This window comes from Drosophila tropicalis, unplaced genomic scaffold, assembly GCF_018151085.1.
Source record: "Drosophila tropicalis isolate 14030-0801.00 unplaced genomic scaffold, ASM1815108v1 contig_993, whole genome shotgun sequence".
Lineage (NCBI taxonomy): Eukaryota > Metazoa > Arthropoda > Insecta > Diptera > Drosophilidae > Drosophila > Drosophila tropicalis.
In genome coordinates this window covers 792,361-815,341 of record NW_027173497.1, presented here as the reverse complement: position 1 = coordinate 815,341, position 22,981 = coordinate 792,361, and the positions used below count along the sequence as shown (strand labels likewise).

Genomic DNA, 22,981 nt, shown 5'->3' with positions numbered 1-22,981 from the left:
GTACTTTCTGTTGATTATCGTTTGTCTAGGATTTAAAACTAATTCTAAATATGAATAGATGACTAAACTAGTCGCTTTGGAAATAATTTAAAAAAAAAACAGATAGCCTCTGAATGAGACGCATATCAAAAAGAAGTTCGTAAACCTTTCTTATATTAAACTAATATACATATATTGATTATAAGCAATATCATTCAGACACTTACGTACATATATGAAAAAAAGGTTCGTAAATACAAATTAAGAACAGTTCAAATTGCCTTTAATATGTTTCCTATCGTACGGGTATTTAAGCATCGCATTGCCATAAATACAACACTAACAAAACATTTAATTTTTAAAAAATAGAATAAAAAATCTGAAAATGCAAAGCTGGTTAAAAAAGTCCTGCCTTTATGTAATTTTACTCTCAAATTCGCCGTGGCGTTAACCCACGTTACTACAAGGCGAGACCTAAGAAATCTTCTAGTACAAAAAAGTCTTTCCGCCAAACTTAACTATATTCCCCTTTTTTGGTGGCTAACTGTCCTAAACTTTCATTCGACAATTCATTCACAATTTTTGATAAGTTGTATTAACGGCAACGGTTATTCATGGTGTTTAAATTTGGCGTTTGTTTTTTAAAGGATTCTTCTAAGCCACTCACGCGACATTTGTAAAAAACCCTAAAGGTGGTCAAGGTTTCAACAAAATAAGGGCGTGATATATAGAAACTGAACTTCGCTTACAATTACTTTTACATATCAACTTAAGTCTTTTTATACCCTTTCTTTTCACGGAATATACATACATATAGTATATGCAAATAATATTTTATGATAGGGGTTAAAGGGCTCAGGAATAATTCGAATTAACAGTTGCGGGTGGATGAACTTTGGTTCGGCAAACTTACTGTCTTCTTTAAAACTCCTCTTTAAAATTAAATGTTTAATTATTTCTTCAGTTTTATGTATGTAGTCATTCGTTAATACTAATTCTACCATTTACATCTAAATTTAATTAAATAATTTACCTAATATCACATAATACAGGGTATCAATTCCAAACTATGGTCAAAGGCACAGCTGGACATCTTACACAACATAAAAATTGGCACCAAGAATTCACTTGATTGTTTTTCAAATATACAAACAAAAAATTAACTTAATCGTAAACATATATTATTTTTAAACCGAGAAACATGGTAGTTATTTGTAACCAAATAAGTGGCCCTTGTACCCATCCGCCACTTGCTAAAGGCTGCAGCAGGTGCGAGACAGTCAAGCTAGACAACGCCAAATTCGTGGTGATCCTTGGAGATTGAGCATTGATTAAAGCCGATATTTTTTTCCGCCTCTCGACCACAAGCCTCCAACTGCAGGCGCGTAGGCCTTCCTGGTGTCTTCGGCACCAAAGCGACAAAAATTCCAACTTCCATGGTCAAAAAACCAGTCAATTGGCACTCGTTAATTTGAATGAGGCTATCTAGCTGCTGCAGTACACCGCGTAGTGTTAGCAAAGAACTCCTTTTACCCTTTAGGGCGTAAGTGGCCCGGTCCAGTTGCTTCTTGGAGTAGATAATCCTTAAGGCTCCTCCTGCACAAAGTGGGCAACAAGCTCCAGGTGGAACTATCAAATGACAGTACTTGAAATCTGAAGAGGGACATATCACAGTACGACAACGTCTGCCCATATCGGACACCAAAAGGCCGACTTCGCGGCATCGCCCTGTATAGTCTACCAGCACATAATCTGTGCGAGCAGCGGCTGCGCTGCGATAAGTCACGCCATTAATGCCGCAAACGGGAGAGAAACTGCTTGAAGCATCCTTATCAGGTTGGCAGGCTCCCCAATAGGCCACTTGGTCTTTGGGATGTGCCTGCACAAATTCACAAGCGTTTGAGTGCGTATTGCCCAAAACATCGCACAGTAGTTCTGTGTTCTGAGAGTAGCAATTAGGCGCCGTAGCATTAACTGCAAAAGAATGGAGAAACGAAAAAATTAATATAACTGGCACACAACTTAAAAAAAAAATGATTTAAAATTGTAGTACCCATACTAATTATGCATTCGACTCTTTTTCAAGAGTCTGTTGCTCCAATAACAAATAAATGGTATGTATAGACGATACATTTAATGAGATTTAGAATTGAATCTGGCAAACTAGATCGGTGTACTTAACGATTTGTAAATAAGACTTCCGAGATAATAGATCAATATGTTTTCAAACCCAGAAATGGAGACGTTTCCGATCCCACTAGACGAATCGATGCAGCCACGAGCCTCTGTCCGACTGTGCGTTCGTTTGGATCAATGGATTGTTCTCCCGCAGCATAAAAGATGTACGGATGAAACTTATTATTTAAGATTCTTTTATTACCATAGATAACTTAAGTTTGCTTCACTTTTCAATCGGACCACTAAAACGAAACTACTACCAAATGACATTTATGCTGTATACATATAATTCGTTATATCATACATCATATCCCGTTTGAGTTACACAAATGGAAATCCTCCAATTTTCAATATGAGCGGAAAGAAAATAAATTGTGAGCCTAGTGAAATAGAAAGAGACAAAGTGATTGCGAGCTATATACATATGTACATTCATACTATCTACACATACATGTGTGCATACATACATACATACATATGTATGTATTAATAAGTTTATTCAAATTTGCAGTCTGTCAGCAATCAAGCAAACTTTATATTAAGTACATTAAGTCACATGTGAATTGCTTGAAAGTGATTTAATAAATGTACATATATACATACATACATACATACATCTTTGTTAAAACTTGAGATCACCCAAAATTGTAAAATAAAACAAAAAAAAACTTACCACAAATATACTGAAGACATGGTTTCTGCATATTAGAGAGACATACTTGACGCTTCTCCAGACATCTCTCACCGGGGCCACATGCATTAGTTCCAGCCGCATGACAGGCATTCCGGGAATTACATGCTCCATAAATGTACATAGACTCTTGAAGGCCCAAACACTTGGCCACACAAGCTGAGGGATAGGTATTTCCATTCGAGCCGCAGACCGCAACATAATGGGTAGCACAATTGCAAGGTAGACTTGTGTAACCCACTTCGGTGAATCCCGGCAGGCGGCACTGTTGTTTTGTGCATGTTATCTCGCCAGCAAAACAGCTGCAGAGGTTACACTCGAGATAGAACGAGGAGCCGTGGCGAAAGCTACGGCCACCTGGTAGAACACAATGCGAGTGGGTGTAGCTGGGCAAAGGCTGACATTGCTCCAGCTGTCCCTGTAGGCCACACCGACAAACCACATGTTCAGCGGTGACAAATTGTCCCACTTCAATTTTGGCGGAGCTTGTTTTACCCAAGCGAACATAGGAACCAAAAGGTACTAGGAAATTTGAAGCCTGTCCCATGCTACAGCCCGGTATACAGGAGTAACCTTGAGCTCCAGAGCGCTGGAGTATGCACACCTCACTCGAATTGCATGGTTTTTTTAGGCAGGGAGAAGTCAATCCAGGATGTCCGCTCGTTTCAAACGAAATGTCATTCTTCTGCAAGTATGCTTTTAGTGAAATGCAGGGCAAAGGGGTCTCATCTTCGGATACAGAAGGTTGTAGTCTTGCACATATAGCCTGGGGTTTCTGATGCTGGCGTGTCCAATCCAGACACTCCTCGAGAATTTCACTACAATCCTCACTGCAGATACCATTGAAGTGCCCTTCCCGTGTACAAGGTTGTATCTGAAGAGCACAGACCAAAGCCTTCCATTTCTCAGGAGCACATTGCGTGGTGTTTTTAATGAACAACTCCTGCCCTAGAACTTTTACATAACCACGCTGTTGAAGCAACTGCAAATCCTCCCTGGCTGCTGCATCATAACTGGCGGAACAACTCCGAAATAGTTCTGTGGGCCGATTGTTAAAATTTGTGCAAAAGCTCAAACCGTCGCAGCCTAATTCGCAGGGGTTATCGACGTTTTCAATGCAACGACGTAGCTCTCTCTCTGATGGTTGCTCAAGGCATTCAATTTCAAAGCTCGCTCTCGAGTCCCACCAATTATTTGTGAAGATTTGCATGCACAACCGTCTACACTTGTGACTACTAGCTTGTTCGCAGCATTGACGCTTCGCTGCATCCATGCCTAACTCATTGGGCTCGCCATACATATTAGACCCTTCATGTCGGTGAGTTTGACCTCTGGTAGGGACAAATAGCTTCCTGTTGACCGTCAAAAAGCACTGCCAAAATGGTAAATGAGGCAAGGGAGTGCCACATCCGGCTGCCTCTAAACGGCTGAAAATAACGTCACTACGTTCCAAACTTGAGCTATTCTGCTGGAGTACATTGCGGCAAATATGTCGACAGTGTTCCTTGCTACTAAACTCGCAACATGGAAGATCTGTCCAAGTATAACAATCATAATGTGAGCGATCGGAATTTAGTGGTTCGAAGCTGTACTTACATTGCTCGGCATTCCCCCAGAGGAGTCATGTCAGTGTGGTTGTGTATGCACTAAAAATAAGTAGATACATACATACATACATATGTATGTACGCTTTAATATCACTTCGTACCTAAAGTACTATTTCTGTTGCAAAGTTGCTCCTTACCTGAACAACATCGGCATTACGAGCCCCACAAGCGGAATCAATATCGACTCGCTCTTGGCTGCTGCTTGACGGATCGAATACGGCGTGGCAGGCCTTTCAATAAAATAAGGTGAATTTATGGGCTAAAATGCGATTTCTAACAATATCAAAGAACGCAACTTCGGCTATGCCGAACTTACATAGTACATACCTACATATGTATGTATGTATGTATGTACATATAATATTTTCACACGTTCAAAACTCTTTTCAATTCATCAGTGCACAATTTCTTCTGCTTCTTTTTTTATTTTCTTTGCAAATGTGTACATGCAAAAACGTAAGAGATCGTCTTTACGTGCATGTATGAATGTATGTATGTACATATGTATGTATGTACATTATGTGCGCACTCATCTGCTCTGCTGGTTTCGAGCAATGACGTAGTAGGCTGCTGGCAGCGCTGCCGATAGCGCTTGAGCAGAGCCGATTTACATACATATGTATATTGACTGTAGCTTGTGTTCTATTTATCCGATCTGATTGAAATCTTTGAAATCTGGGGTTTTATATCTAATATTATCATATGTACTTTTTGGGCTCGGAAAACGTCCCTTTTGCCTGTAACATACAGTTTGGCGACTTTAATATACCATTTCTCCCTATGGGTGCATGGTACTATAGAGTTTTAATATATTAATTAATAGCTTTTAATACTTTGTGTTGATATGATGGGCCGTAGAACTTGACTAATAAATTTGTATAAGAGGAAGTGTATTTCATTAATTTTTAATCGAATAACAATAGGCTATTTTTCGCTTAAACCCACAAAGATACTTGTCGAAGAACGATTTCCTCGCCCTAAAATTCATAATCTGCTCTAAGTTATGTAAATACAAGACAATCTAAAAATTTTTAATTAGATACGTTTCATGTCATATAGTATCGATATCTTGGAGCCATAAGAGCTGTCGATTATATTATTAACACATATTTCAAATGTGTCATTGTAACCTTAGTAATTGTATGTACATACATTCATACAATCTAAAAATTTTTAATTAGATACGTTTCATGTCATATAGTATCGATATCTTGGAGCCATAAGAGCTGTCGATTATATTATTAACACATATTTCAAATGTGTCATTGTAACCTTAGTAATTGTATGTACATACATTCATATGTATTTTGATCTTACCTGCAAACATTGCGAAGTTCTTGCCTGACTGCAGCACAGATCGGCTGCTTCTTGACGTTCAAAGCAATCGTATAATACTTGTTCGTCGCTCCGCCTACACGAGTGAACAGGCGCACTGCTTGAAGAGGCACAGGCATTGCGGCAATGGAGCAATACGCCGAATTGACAGCAACGACGACCCGACCAATCCGAGCCGTGCAAAACAGCTGGAACAAAAATAACTGTGATTTTGCGTAACCACAACAGAAGGGACCTACCATCAAGGGTACTATTGACACAAGTCCAAAATTCATGATGTGCTTCACAATATTTGCGTAACTCTAGTCGTGCACCTTCTCTATTGTGAGCAATTTCGTCCAGCGATACCTAAACGATAAATTGGTACTTGCTTAGTTTAAAGTACATATTTAAGAATTTGACGGGGTTAGTAATTTGGAACATGGGAATCAGGAGGGCAGTAATTAACCCTCTCAATGAACGCAATCATACACATGTGAAACAACTGAGAACAGCGACAGAAGACCGGCAGCTTGTGGTTTTTGTCCTTTTGTACATATGTATGTATGTATATTATGTTACAATTTTGAGTTTTGTGCTGAACAGAATGTGAAATTTCCAATTTTCCAATGCTCGACCCGTATCAGGCGCAGCGAATAGGGAGAGCACTTCCATACATATGTATATGTAAGTATGTATGTATGTATGTATAGGTAGTCTCTTAGATTGATAGGGACTCAAATTACACACTTTCGCAAAAATCATTCACCAGAATGAACATCGAAAACTAATTTCTAGACCGCGCTGTTTCAAGCTTCAAGCTTTTTTTGTTGTATTTTAACAAAACTAAGACATTTTAGAAAAATATTAATTCGTATTTTAATTAAACAAAAAAAGCTCTCTTCAATGCACTGTGGGACGCTGAGCCGTTTTTTGAGCACTTTATTCAAAAATATATGATTTATAATAATTTTCAGTCTCATTACATTGCGTGAGGTAATAAATATATTTTGCAATTATTTTTAGAGAAAATGGGCGTGGCATCTCGCTTCCACGGCGAAAAAACCGTATTTTGCCCAAAAAAGTATGCAAAGTATTTTATCAAACACAATACTTTTCATACAACCGTTATGATTTTAATAATTTCTTTAAATTTAGGGCCAAGATTCATAGAAAAATCTAGAAAATGTTCCTAAAGTTGATCAATATCATTATCAGCATAAGTAATACAGACACTTGAAGCAAGCAACTGCTTCTGTCGGCCGCGGAATTGGTTAAATGCATTTGGAAGTTTTTTTTGTAAGCTTAAAGAGAAAATCAAGGGTTCGGAATGTCCATTTTTATGCGGAAAGTGTTTTTAAAATCTGCGATTCTATTGTTTTTCTTGGCGTGAAGGTTTGGCTTATATGTATAGCAACCAGCAACCTTGTAATATACCTTTCCGCTTTTAGTAGTAAACCTTATTTTCTGATTCGTACTACTCTTTGTGTGTGCATAAATGAGACATTAAAGTCGCGGAAACGATTTTTGTGCTGTTATTAGAGGTATTCCCTATTATTCGAAAGGTCGTATGCATCTGCCATCTAAAAGATTGAACTTAAAAATATCCAAATTGGTCCTATATGTTTTGGTGCAATAAAAAAAAAAAACGCCTTGTATTCAATTATAATTTCGCATCTAACACACCTGGAGCACTGTACACTACATGCGCCTGCAACCTATGAACATTAAATCGATATGCTTTATTCCTTAATCGTTTTTTCCTGCTATATTAAAATCTCGTCCATAGCAGAAATTTGAGGTTATTCGCTAAAAAGTGAAATTGCAAAAAAAGTGGTTATTTGTGGACATTGAGACTTTTATATTTTACAAAGAATTGATTATTCTATCCAATAGTAAAAGTTTTAAACTGCACACTGGTAAACATTTTTTTTAAACTTTACCTAAAGTTAAGATTTCGTTATAAGTTTTGTTTTTGCGATTTGCTCAGAATGACACAAATTTTAAGGCACACACCTAAACTTGTTACAAATTAAATATATTTACACATAGTACAAACCCGACTTTTTCAATTGCATCAACAGTTTTATCAATAACGTTCTTCTTTCAAAAGTTATATACACTCAAAGTGAAGCAACAATTTGCAATAAACGGAAGGGAATTCATTCTGTTCCCAACACTGGTTTTCAACAACGAGCAACAATTTGCAATAAACGGAAGGGAATTCATTCTGTTCCCAACACTGGTTTTCAACAATGTTTTTCTCGAAAGTGTTGAAAAAATTTGAAAAAGCAAGTATGCAGAAATATGCATTGATGTTCTACCTATAAAGTGGCATCAAAACATTTCGATTTCATTAACTTTTAAAAATTGACTTAAGTGCTCAAAAAACGGCTCGGCGTCCCTATGTGCAATGTGATGAAATGAGCAAAATAAGCCTCTTTGTAATGCTTCTCTAAGAAAATGGGAGCTATAAGACTCTAACTTGTTGATTGGTAGGTAATCTATGAGAAATTTGAAGTGTGTGTCCTTAAAATTACTTTTAATGCTTATAGTTTCGACAATTAAAGAGAGTGAGCGGGGACTTAGACAGGGCGTGATTAGCGTTTAGTTCAAAATTTCATTACTTGTTAATAGTAGCCTATATTAGTAGCTTAAGACTGCAGTTTTAGATTTCTAGAACGACTTTCTATAGTCACGGACTTAACATTTTAATTTCAATAACTGCACACATTATTCGGTTCCCTAAATGTGGCAGTGGTATCTCAGCAGAGTTTAGGGACTCCAACATGCGTTTTAGTGGGGGATGTTAAAAGTAAATTGCGATTCAAACAAGATGACGTCGTTGTCCACGTAAACAAAATTTGAAGAACAGTCGATCTAGCCATGAACGCCTAGATCTCGGAGACTATAAGAGCTAGAGTCACCTCAACTTCAAGTTGAGATTTCTCAGCGCGGGTCGGGAATTTTGGTGAACGATTATGACGCTTTTGTTGCTGCAGACAGTTTATCCACCCTAATAAGGCCCCCTTTTCTACTTCCCTGCTCTAAGCTATAGCTGGTGCATTTGGCTAATCAAGTGTCCATGGCCCTGTCATGAACTCCCACACACACACGCAGACAAACAAGCTCGAAGAGAAAAGGAACGACAAATGTTCCCTTTGGATCTCCACCTTAACGTTTTCTCAACCGCACTGACACCACCTTGCCATGTTGTCTCGGATCTCTATTTGAGCATTTTGCAATCAAGATAGGGTGCGCCATCTGCGCATTTATTGCAAGAAAAAAAAAACAAAAGAGCATTCTCTTGGGAAAAAAGAAAACACTTTGTCAACGATTAAGTGTGGGCAAATTTTCGGTTATCTTAAAAATCTATGCAATTCAATTAGGCGCCTGTGAACCGCTTCGAGTTACTGGTTTTTGTTACTATCCTGTTATCTTTCACTTTGTCAGTTCGAATTTAGACAGAAGAAAAATGAAGCCAACAACTGAATGTGTTTTCATTTGCATTTCTAAATGAAAGACTCAGCTTTCTGTTTTGCTAACCCTGAGCACTAATCGGTTTTGGAAATTGTTATGATTACGAAGTTAAATGTCAGTGATTTGATTACAAACTCGTCTAGACCCGGACCACAGACAAGTTGGCTTTTCTTTGCAGTTTATGAATGACTTTGAGTGATGGCGAAAACTGGTTCAACTGACGCAGGGTTGAGTTTTGGTTCGGCTTTCCGATTGGCAATTTACTTGTTTGGCACTTATGCTAATTGATAATACAATTTATACGGATTTCGTGAGCTAATGCAAGCCCGAACGTTTTCCCAGGTCAGATATCATTGACATTGTGATTGAGCTGTTATAACTCACGTCGTTGTAATTATTTTCATCCGATTTTTTCTTAAATACGTTTATTAAATTTTAAAATTCTATTGACTTGTTCTTATTCTTATACGGACACAGCCTTTGATTTTAACAGGAAGTGTACATAAATCCAAGGTACCTTGTAAATACTAGTTTTTCCAGCTTATCGCAGTTCGATCAGTTCGTTGTCTACCAAGAATTGAAAACGGCTTTAGACAATCAAAATTTCAGTTAACACGGCAGGTAATGCATGTAAAAAAAACAAAAGAGCATTCATATGTATACGTACATATGTACATATGTATACATACATACATGAGGTGTGAGGTACATATGTATGTATGTGAGTATGTACATACATACATACATATGCATGTGCAACGGAGGCAAATGATTTGAGACGTGAATTTTTCGTTCTTTAATTCTGATTGTATGTGGTGTAATATTTTAGTTTATGGTTTTTAAGTTGCTAATAGTATTGATATGGAGTACAGTAAGTTTTGTCAACCTAGATTTTGCCTGCGAGTGTGCATTTCCCATTCCCATTCCCATTCTTGCCATTGCTGCCCCTCTCATTTTATCCTCTTCACATACTTACATTTTCGCATGCTGTGCGACATGAGCCAAAGACTTGATTGCAACATGTGAAAATATCTGAAAGAAAAGAGCAAAAAATGGGGGAACAAATTAAAGTAAATAAAAGGCAAGTCCATATCAAGGCTTAATGGCCTGGCTCACGCATTTTGACACCAGTCAGTAAATTGAAATTTAAATAATTGCCACAACTTGCCTGTGAACTTTGAAAATGGAGGACTAACAGCTTGAGCTTCAGCTCCACATTTTTGCCATATGTACATATGTACATACATATGTATGTACATATGTGCATAAATACATACATATATCAGTGCTGTCAAAAATTCTTTCTCCTTTCTTTTTTGTGGCATCTGACTTTTTGTTAAATACTATGTAAGGTTATCAGTCGCATTTGAATATTAACCGTTTCCCCAGCACATTTTTTTGGCGAATCCTTAAAATGTTTGTCAAATGATTCTACCCAGTTTTGAAATAACTTTGGCTGTATACACTGCACAGTTTGTAAATATATGTATCTCGGATTTAGCCGAGTTTATTAAGTTTATTACACCCGCAAACGAATGTGCCAAATTTGACCAAGATCGGGTGACTATAACATGTACCTCACATACGAACGATCGGTCGAAAACAGTGACTTTGATCAATAACTTTGTTATTTGCTATTCTAAGATTGCAGGCCGTTCTTTCGCAAACATAAGCCATTATATGATGGCTATAGTTAGTCCCGGCCCTCTAGTTATTTTTTCCTTGGATTTTATTGTACCCACAATATGTACACCGAATTCTCTGCACATACCTAAAACTAAATTGATTTCATCAATGGAACTGATTACATCTAAAGCACTTGACTTGGCTGTTCAATCTCGCTGTTTGTGGATCATAGAAAGTTGGAAGTTGAACGTCTTCCAAGCAGCAAGTCGAAACATGGAATATATCGAACTGGAAGTACATATTTTGACACCTCTAGTAAAGAGCCACTTCCCCATAAAAACATGTAAATATGACATGTGTTCCCTCACAGAAAATAACCAAGAATGAGTTCCTGCTTTCGAAATTTGTGACTTCGTTGTGTCTCTTTGGGGCGGTTTTTTTTTTTTTTTTTTTTTTTTTGTAATGCGTGAAAAACTGCAGTTTTGTCACTGAGGGAGACCCCGTCGTCAGATAGTCAACTTCACAGAAGATCAAAGGGGAAGCTCATTAATTAAGCGAGCAATTGCTAGAGAAAAGCGAGTCGAGGTGACGAATAGAAAATACCCTTCCAGTATAAACACACTTCTATTCGCAGCTTCAATAAATTTGGTTTTATCTTTAATATTAGTTTTCCGAATTCCATATTGGCTTCGATAATTGTCATGATCTAGGACGCGCGATCATAATATTGCTATGAGGAATAACCATTCTTGGATATGTATGTATATGTATTTTAGAGACATCGCCTTTAATCGATCACAAAATTGTAAGATCATATGCATGGAGAGAGAAGCATTTTAATTTTCCATTTATCATATTTTTGACTAGAGCATTTGGACGTTCTTTCGTTTGTAACTAATTACAAAGAAATTTTCTTTGATGTCCCCCCTTACTCATATGTACATTTGTATTTTTGTGTGTATGTACATATGTATGTATGTAAGTTTATATACCTATTCACCTAGCTTTTGGAGGATTGTTCTAATAGAAATCAACTTGATGAGTCTATTTTCTTGTTAATTACAAAAAAAAAATAATTTAGTTTTCTTTTTTGTTGAAATTACAACTTAACCAAGAATCGCGCGTAAATCAGAGTATGACTTTAAAATGACTGATTAAAAGAAGAGGTCATGAGCTCATTTAGAAAGGTTTTGACAAAGATTCAAAAAACTAATCAAAAACTGCTACATCTTTTTAAATGGGCCTTCTTTATACATAATTGTATTTGGCTATTCAGTTTCAAAATTCCTTTTTATATCCAGTGTGTTGTGTTCTATGCTATTAGAAAGACTACGAGGTGCGGTTGGAAAGTAATTGGACTCGTACTTTCGTTGAAAAAAAATAATTGTATATATTACCTTTATTTTATTATTAAAGTCTTAAGTAGTTACACAATATCGGGAGTTAGATTTATTGCAGCCTGTTCTCCCAATAGGCAATAAATACTACATTGTATATAAAGGCAACTTAAGAAAAACATTTCAAATAAAAATGTGTTAAAAATGCAGCTGATTTGCAAATTTACTCACATACATATTTATGTGTAAAGGGATTTCAGGGGTAGGCCATGAAATAGATTTAAAACGATTCGCATTTCACATAGAGTGACTAACTTTAAAATCAAGAGGAATAATACAGACAGCTGCCTCTAAATCTTTTTGATCATTTTTCAGAAGCTCCTCGTAGATGTATACATACATATGTACATACATACATATGTATGTATGAATGCTTATATGTGCCTAAATATATAATACAACAAAATTTTTTATTTGTATATGTATGTGGCCTGTTCTTTTTCAAACGGAACAGGGCTGTATCCGAAATTCCCGTGAACCGATTTAAATTATCTTGGCCTTGAAAAATTCAATGTAAAAGCTTCATTCTTCCCTTTATCTGGCTTCTTCTTGCTTTTCTTGCTTCCTCTATGTTAAGGCTTACAATTAGAATCAGACAAATGTTTAATGGGGCTTAAGTCGTAGTTTTTTCATAACAGTTAACATCACCTGTAAGAGGTAACGGGTCAAGGGATAAAGATATAATCTTGGACATGTTGTTAATTGGCAGTTGAAGAATCAATAATACGATTTTGTATTCCATTTTGTATGTATACATATGTATTTCGATCCGTGGCAGTGCATCTGCTGAGGCTCTGTGAAAAAAGGGTTTGCGGTGAAATCCAAAGTGTTTTTAAACCAACATTTCTTTTGTTCAAGGTTTCTAAACATAAAATTTCGTTCTTAGGGCAAATTATATATATTTGTCAGTTCTAATCCGATTTACTACAACATTTTTCAAATCTTAGAGATTAACAAAAAAATTATGATATGATGTAGTACAAATCGGTGAAAAGGCTCAAAACACATCAATTCCTAAAGTTACTACTTAAGGAATCACAGACAACTATTAAACAAATATTTACATGAATATGTTACTGTGTATGATCCGAACTATTCAATCACTCAATCTACCGAAGATATTTAAAAGCTTTATTCCAAGAACTCTTCAGTCAGTCAGACAAATTGGCAGTCGGTCACGGCTATACCAACTTGGTTTCTTGTGCTGACCGGTAGAATATATGTATAATGGGTCGAAAAGATACGTTATAATTAAACTACATACGTTATATTCTGCAAAGGTATAAAAAATGTAATAATGTTTTAAGAGTATACAAAGGTAGCCCTGGCTCTCTGGTTTTGAACATTGTCTAATCGTAAGCCTTTTTTTAGGTCCACTACTGCAATTTTTGTAGACTATGATACAGCCCTGTTCCATTCGACGCAGCGCAGGCTGTAGGCTATATAGTTATGTATATGCGTGTATTCGTATGCTTATGTCGTCGTTGAGTGCTATTTTTATTATACCAACGAGTAGTTGCAAAGTTGCGCAGTCTTTTCGCTTCGACTCTGCGACAGAATGTCTCAAATGTGGCCAATGATCTAAGTTGCTGTCAACGGCACTACAGCAAACATACGATTCTACGTATGTGGAGATAAAAGGGGAATACTTGAGTGGGTATAGAAGGTGGACGACTGCAAGCGTGGGGCTCGGGATGAGGACAGAAAAGGGCAAGGGAGGAGGTCTATAAATATAAAGAAAACGTCTCAATAGCCAGGCGATTTGAACAAATAAGTCGCCGGCTCGGATTTGTCGGCGGCCCTGTGAAACGCATGTCAAGTGTCAAAATTGATTTGCTTGGAGTGGAGACGAAAACGGGAAAGTCGTCAATGAGGATGGGGTCGGGAAAAGTGGGAACTCATGGAAAATATATATTATCTAAATATTTGATCAAACCGGACAATTGCAAATTATTTCCTTTACTGCTTCGATTGACTTAAGTTTAGGAATCATTAAATTGCCTGCATATTCAGCGTTCTCTTATACATTCATACATAGATGTGAGTACATCTGTTTGGCTTTGTACATGGTACATAATAAAGCTATGATTCATCCCCGACAATTTGAGCACTTAATCAAAAGCAATTTTTTTTTAACGGGAGTGAAATGTGTTAATTGAATGTGCTGCCGACAATGACGACAACTACGATGAGAGGCAACTGTATCCATATCTGTGTATCTGCGTGTATAAATGTATCTCAAAATGAAACTGTGTTGAAAATTTGTTTCAATTCTACATTCGACTCCGTCGACGGCGCCAGCATAACTTCTTGGGTAAGCCGGGCCTGCAAGTATGATAAATGTGTTAGACTTCCAATGAAATTTAATGGCTTGCTGGACTTTTATTTATTGCTTGCAAAAAGGAAATTCTTCAAGTAAATGCTTTGAATTTTAACGAACTTCTCGCTGGCGGCCTTTTCCCTAGTCTAATGACAGGCATTTGAAATGCTTTGCATACTAATCAATTTTATTTCTTTATTTTGTTTGATGAGAATTGAATAATGTTAATAAATTAATATTTTGTATTGCTGCACGCAACGCTTAAAATATGCATTTTGCATTTAAAAAAGTTAATTCCATCGCCGCTACATACATACATATGTACATATGTATATATGTATATCCATAACTCCAATGATGGAATTAAATAATTCATAAAAATGCCCCACGTAGTATAAAGTCACTTCATGAGTTAGAAACGGAAAACACCGCACTACGAAAAGTTAAAAGGTTGAATCGAATGGCTGGATTTGCTAGAGTTACTGGCTGAATCTGCCACTTTGAAAGAAACCTAGAATTCAGTGGGAAATTGAGAATATATCCTCAAAACATTAAACAAGTTTTTTGTGTCAAAATAAAAAATATCAAAGCAGCTAACTTCGGCTGCCAAAACCCTTGGCCATAATATTTTTACTTGTTTCAAATTCTTTTTCTGTATCAATGCACAGATTTTTGTCTGTTCCCAACATCCTTTCCATTTATTTTTCTTCTTCTTTCCCATGCTGCGTGCAGCAAGTGGCATGGTCTGCTCTGTGGATTTCAAGCAATGACGCAGTAGGCTGGCTGCAGCGCTCTCGATTTATATTGACTGTTACTTGTCTGATGTTTAATATCCAAGACTAACATAATAGTAAATTTTATAGGGATACTTCAATTACTTCATCTATGTTTCTTCTAATACTATTTGATATAGTGGTCCGATCCTGACAATTTTCATACTTTATCTGCTCCGGGCCATAAGTAGCTAAAATATCAAGTTTCATCCAGATAGCTCTTAAAATGGCGGCGTAAAGTTGATTTGCACAGACGGACAAATGGACGGACATGGCTATATCGACTTAGCTTCTCATGCTAGTCTCCTTCTGTGCGTTACAAACATCTGACCAATTTAATAACACCCTCTGCAAGGGTATACAAAATTGTGAAAAAGACTTGACCAAATTCGATAGTTTTTACCCTATTTCAGCAAAGGGATCCAACAAAAAAAAACCAAAATCTTGCGTTTTATACTCTGCACTCATAGGGTGAAATGGTAAAGTCGCCAAAATGTATGTAACATGTAGAAGGAACCTTATAAAGTATATATATTCTTGATCAGGATCAACAGCCGAGTCGATGTAGACATGTCCGAAAAGCCACCAAATTTGGTACGTAGTCTCATGTAGTACCAAAGGTGGTAAAGTTTATTGCAAATTTTTGCTACGCACACCTCCGGCCCCCCAAAATTTAAACAAACCCGATTTTTCTAAAGACTTTATAGCTAGAGACAACAAATTTTGTATAAATAATTCTTTAGTAAGCGCGCAGACTTTTTTTGTTTCAAATTTTTGCATGTCAAAATTTAGCTTTCATCATCTAGGTGACTATCAAACCCGAATTCAGCGCACTAATTAGCCTAATCTACCAACCCAGCAAAATTGACAAGATTCGGACAAGAAACATGGGGAATTATACATACGTATGTATGTATAAACGAGACTGGTGGCGGCGCTAGTATGCTCGTGTTTTTTTGTGAGAGTGAGCGAGATAGATATAAGGCTTATAAAACGAATTTGTTATTGTTATTATAAGTATAGGATATACATACATAGTTGCAAACTATCAACCTATATTTTACAAGCACTGGCAACTAAGGCCTTCGGCTTAGACGAAATTTACCCATTGTTAGCAATATTATCTTGGCAATGAACATGGCCATTGTGTCAGTGTCCGTTTTTTTGTAGCTTTTATCCCAAAAATAATGAAATAAGTAAGTCGTCTCGCCGACTTGGGTTTACCATACACCAGGTGAAACAAATTTTTTTAAATTTCGAAAACCAAATGTACATATGTATGTCTATTAAATTGTTTTTACATGTTTCATAGTATGTGCTATCTCGCTCACTTTACAAACACACGAGCACTCTAGCGCCGCCACTAGCCAACGTCCAATTCTGGCCTTGTGGACTGCTTTGTAAAATACGTTCATACGCATATTTTGCATGTTACTAGTCCAATTTCAATAAAATTTGGTAGTTCGGTAAAAGTAGATAAGATTGATTAGTCTGCCGAATTTGAATGTGATAGTGCAAACCTACAGAAGGAAATTTTTTCTAAATTATGGAGGCGGAAGTGGGCGTGGCAAAATATGAAAATGAATATACTCTGCTCGCATACTAAGCCAGTGTACATACTAAATTTGGTCACTTTAGCTTTGTAAGTTTTTGATAAAATCAGTTTTGTTTAATTTGCGGGAGCGGAAGTGGGCGTGGCAAAATTTTTAGATAGCCAATATCTGCGCGTCTATTAAGCTAGTCTGCATACCAAATTTAATGTCGGTAGCTGTGATAGTTTTTAAGAAAATCAGTTTTATGTAAATTCCGGGGGCGGAAGAGGCGTGGCCAAAATTCCAATTAACTCTATACATTTACCTACTCCACGAGTATACCTACCAAATTTGGTGGCTCTAGCTCTTATAGCCTCCGAGATCTGCGTGTTCATACGGACGGACGGACGGACGGACAGACGGACATGGCTAGATCGACTCGGCTGTTAATCCTGATCAAGAATATACATACTTTATAGGGTCGGAGAAGCTTCCTTCTGCCTGTTACATACATTTTAGCGACTTTAATATACCATTTCACCCTATGGGTGTATGGATGCTCTCAATATTTTACAATAAATTGTTCTCTCAACATACTCAACACATTTTTTGTGGTAAATTCTAAAGAAATTAAAAATTTAAGCGATTTTTTTAAATTATAAAATTTTATTTTGCTTCCGAAAGTCGTATGAGCAACCCCGGAAATGACCATATATCAAATTTGATATATGTATACCTATCCTCCATAAGAGCGGACTTGGTCGTTGTCCGTGGGCGTGCCAAACTTTTAAATAAACTTGATCATTCTATATACCAGAGTCCACAGACTAAACCAAACGTTTCTAGCTTCTATAGCTCGGTTATACAGACGGACGGATATGGCTAGATCGACTCGGCTACTGCTGCTGATTAAGAATACATTTTTCTGACTTCGATATACCAACTCACACAGTGGGTGATTTGTATAAAAACATGACTATCAACTGTTTAAAAATTTAAAATTCTATCAGTGAACAAGTTAACTTGAATTATTATATTGGTTCAATTCCAACTCGATGATAAGTGAAGCAAAGAGGTCACTCTCTGACTCACAAACCAAGATGATAAGACACTCACCATGCTCTGCTGTTGCTGTAGGTCTGCCTTTCTCACTTTGCAGCCGCTTTACGGATTCCAGCGATGTTTCGAAGCTATCTGTGACTTCACTACTATATTTGACATCTATGAAATCGTAGTCCTCTAGAGCTGGTCGTCGCCCCACTTTTGCGATTCCGTGATTATCAACAGAAACATTGCTTTTACTGCGTCGACGATTATTTTGCTCAGAGCGTAAAGGGCGTTCCTGCGCGTTTTTTGAACTCTGATTCTCCTTTAGATGACGCACTCCACCAATACCGACGGGAAGCGACAGGGAAAGGAACAATATCCAAATGGACATATGCATTTTTATCTTATGTTTTATTTTTATCGCGCTTACTGAAATGTTTTAAAACAGTGCTGAAAACTTATGTTTAGTACATTTTACACTGATTGCACTTTTATCAACTCGTCGGAGAGACAAACAGACTTCCGCTCTATAGTGCATAAGAATTTCCCATTTGACGATGATCTAGATAAAATAAAAATACCCAATAAGGTTTTTCGATCATGAACAAGAATTTTTTTTAAATATTCCTTTAATAAAGTACGGCGAGTTTCTAACCGGCGGCTTTTGTCACACACTAATTAAGCCAATTGACCTCGCGGTTGTGTCTGTTGGCGATTCTGGTGAAGACGAGTAAAAGTAACAACATTTTCTTAAATGTGAAAATATACAAAAAAAATAATATCAAAAACTAAAATAAATAAAAGGCAACAGCGTAGCGCACAAAGGAGTGTACGGAAGAGTGGGAGAGAGCGTAATATACACTAATGATGAAGCAGCAACTGAGTCTGTGACGGTGACAGGTTAGCTTTACTGTGCGGTTGTCAAGGCGCATAGAAGTTAATCGACTAGTTGCATACCATTTACCTACGACTACAAGTCCCAAGTAATGGAGCGGTTAATAGGCGCAAAATTTTCTTGTGCGTTTCAATGAGATAATCTTTAATTCATCGTTGCTTTATATTATAATTCTCGTAGAATCAGTGAAGATTGATAATACAAAATGCATTTGAACTAGGAAAGCTACCATACCATACCTTGCTTATGATAAGAGCATAGAGGGTATCGGAAACCGGGGCTATCAGCATTGAGCGGTGCCTGTGCTTTGATGTTTTTCTAATTGCATATTTTAGAGCGCATGGGATTTACAAACACTCGCACATACACATAGAAAGTTATCCTGGCAAAGGAAGTAGAGCTATTTGCTTGTAAAGACCTTTCTTCTTACCACACATATAAACACACCCACTCACACATGCATGTATGCACTTATGCAAAGACTGCAAAGACGATGTCGAGGACTAAGTGGACCACATCAAGTGACAACGTCAGAAGACAAAGGCGGAACCGTTCAAAAACTAGACAAATATTAACTCATATTCCAGGGTTGGGTGGTGGATGTGTGGGAACAGGCTGCACTGTTTCCAACAGTGGTCCCGTTCTCGTTAATTAAAGTTGTAGAACAATGCACACACAGACACTTTGCATCCTGCATAGAAAAAATTGGTACTACTTTATAAACAACAAACAAAAGAAAAAACACCATACGAATGTGCTCTTAAAATCTTTTCTCATGAATTTTTAATTAAATGTCATTAATAATAAAAAAAAAAATAAATAAATAAAAAAAAAAAAAGGCTTTGAATCATGACCGTTTCACTCAATTTTTTAAATTATTTTCGAAAATGCCTACACTCGCACACACGACACTCACCCGCCCACGTTACTTGCTTCGTTGAGAGCAAAGGCGCAACTGACTGCTAGTTGAACAGTTCGAGGAGCCCGCGGAAGTTGTCCGTCCATGTATGTGTGTGCTTTACACTTAGCAAAATGGAAACTGATGAAATGTGTTGCGTGTTGACTTCGGCATGCAAACAGACTGCAACACGAGCATATTGTCGAGCCAAAGTGTCCGCATGGCCACCTATGTATGTATAGGCTTAACCTATGTTTATAAAATTTAAATGCATTTTATATAGATATACAGGGGCGTAGCGAGGGAGGGGGGTGGGGGGTGGAGTGTGACACCCCCCCCAAGTTTTTAGAGTCGGCAATTTGTTTAAAACTAATCGGCTAATCAACAACTTTTGATTCTCAAAATCGAAAAATATATTTTTATTTTATAATTGTCGACATGAATTCGGTAATCAGAATATTGTATGATTGATTAACCCAATTACGTTTATTAATTTATTTGTAGATTCAAAGTTATAACGTTTTTTAATTTGCATTTGGATATAATTGTATAATAATTAAGTGCTCTTGTAACATTTGAATTTGATTTCAAAAATCGGCGCATACAGTGTCTGCGCATGTTCATATCGATAATTCGTGAGATGTCGAATTTTCGACATTCGAAATTAATCGTTACGATCAGTACTATTGGAGTAATCTATTTTATTTTATTTTCGGTGGAGAAAAGTGTATTGTAGTGTATTGTCGGAGCCACACAGCAATAATCGAGAGATATAATTTATTCTGATGATAGTATTTCGAAGGTAAGTTCTAAGTCCCGCAATCGCAAATATTACCATGCTTCATGAATCCTAACCTCAATGTTTACGAGTAAACAATCAAAACAAAATGTTCCGGAACTTGCTCAAGATTTCCTAATCCAATTATCCAAGAATTGTTTAAATTGACAGTTCAAAACGTTATGGTTATTTGTAGGTTCAAGGGAAATGTCTAAGCCGTCACGAAAAAGAATTAACTTGGAATGTGAAGAATGTGGGAGTCTATTTGACGATGATTATAAAACTAGACACGAAGCATCAAAACATCATGGTAAACGTGTTAAAGTCAAACATGTTGGAGCTCCGTTGAATCCATTTGAAGCATCAAAAAGGAAACCTCCAGTTTCATCTTTTGTGCCGTCTGCAACTCCAAGTTCAGATTTTGCTCCGTCAAAACATCCGACAGCAGTAGAAAATGTCGCTGTGTCACCTACACAAGAGTTATCCAAAACCTGCCAACCCCCAGCAACGAAACGTCACAGAACGCGTTGTGTACCAAAAAAGTATGATGCAAATCCAGAAACAGCTCACAATTTGATTTCTTGACATTTTATCGAAAAGAATTCAGGACTGGTGCTTCAAGTTTTCAACAATTGCATTCAAGAAAACTTGAAAGACACTTTTTCAACATTTGCGTGTGTCCAGAAAATTTTCCAAATTTCAATTGACAGAAAAAATGTCACAATGAATTCAATCGAATCCATTGTGCAATTAGAACCCTTTTATTTTAGCGAGGGACCAGACTGTTTGCTTGCTGAGTTGCAAATTCTTTTCGATTCATGTAAAGAGTGTACGAATTTCAAAGATATTTCGGAAGTTGTGTTTAAGTTGAAACATGTGATTCTCTTAGCCTACAAACTCGTTTGTTTTATTTTGACTGCTCCTGTAACATCAGCTTCTTGTGAACGGTCATTTAGTAAATTGAAATTGGTTTTCAATCATTTGCGGACAACGATGGGAGATGATCGGTTGAATGCATTGATGCTACTTTATTCTTCAAACGATAAGGTAGACGACATAAACATTCACGAACTCGTAGAAAAATGGTCGTTATTGAAACACCACAGAGTGAAAATTTAAATAGAATTAATCAACGAATAAAAGAACTTAGAAATATTTGTCGTCCATTTCTGCGCAATGTTAGTTTTAGTTACACATTCATGTACGTACCAAATGCTGTAATTATAATTTTTGCCAAAGTATCTTCAAAGAATAAATTCCTTATATACTGACCTTGTTTTATCGAAGTAAATTTATTTCAACCGCAAATCTACATGCTGTTAGCAAATACACGAGGTAAGTCGGCAATTCAATGAGAATCACCCCCCATTATCGACAACCTAGCTACGCCCCTGTAGATATAATTGCAGTTTTTATACCATACACCCATAGGGTGAAATGGGATATTAAAGTCGCCAAAATGTATGTAACAGGCAGAAGGAAGCTTCTCCGACCCTATAAAGTATATATATTCTTGATCAGGATCAACAGCCGAGTCGATCTAGCCATGTCCGTCCGTCCGTCCGTATGAACACGCAGATCTCGGAGACTATAAGAGTTAGAGCCACCAAATTTGGTATGTATACTCGTGTATTGTGTAAATATATAGAGTTAATTGGAATTTCGGACACGCCCTCTTACGCCCCCAGGAATCACATAAAACTGTTTTTCTTAAAAAGTATAATAGCTAGAGACATCAAATTTGGTATGCAGACTAGTTTAATAGACGCGCAGATATTGACTATTTAAAAATTTTGCCACGCCCACTTCCGCCCCCGCAAATTAAACAAAACTGATTTTATCAAAAACAAACAAAGCTAAAGTCACCAAATTTAGTATGTATACTGGCTTAGTATGCGCGCAGAGTATATACATATATTTTCATATTTTGCCACGCCCACTTCCGCCTCCATAATTAAGAAAAAACCGATTTCCTCCTGTAGTTTTTTGACTATCGCATTTAAATTCGGTAGTCTAATTAATCTTATCTATTTCTACTAAACTACCAAATTTGGTAAATGTTTACTACCACTACTCGGGCCCAAAACGCTCTTAAACAACATAGTTTTGGTATCAAACGAAAGAGAAAAATTCCACGAGCACGGCCTCAGGTGCGCCTTGGCGATTTTTGTTTTGGAGTAATTAACAAAAGAAAATTAATATTTTTAGCGGGACTATAGCTAAAGATAGTTGTTTCCGGCTAAAAAATTTCAATTTTGAGATGGTGTTGCCAAATGCCGAATTTTGGATACTCGAATACGCGGTCTTTTTGAATCTTTTGTTCGCACTATTCTCAACAAACGAAAATATTGTTGAGTTTACAATATTTCTTGATTTTATAGAACAAATATAGTTTAGAATACCATATTCGGCTGCCAGAGCAGGCGAATATTCCTCAACTTTAGAGTTTAGATTAAAATATTTGGC

The 22,981-nt window shown here is 36.9% G+C and overlaps 1 protein-coding gene across 1 annotated transcript; it reads right to left on the bottom strand.

Moving 5' to 3' along the window:
- Window positions 1-396: 396 nt before the first annotated feature.
- On the bottom strand, window positions 397-19,769 carry Reck (Reversion-inducing-cysteine-rich protein with kazal motifs). The gene is given in 11 exon segments (XM_068302436.1): window positions 397-1,326; window positions 1,328-1,953; window positions 2,831-4,381; window positions 4,445-4,460; window positions 4,462-4,494; window positions 4,593-4,685; window positions 5,773-5,978; window positions 6,030-6,138; window positions 10,226-10,281; window positions 18,014-18,506; window positions 19,756-19,769. Coding segments are annotated over 10 exon segments (3,201 nt in total). The 5' UTR covers window positions 18,342-18,506; window positions 19,756-19,769; the 3' UTR covers window positions 397-1,143.
- Between the last annotated feature and the right edge of the window lie 3,212 nt (window positions 19,770-22,981).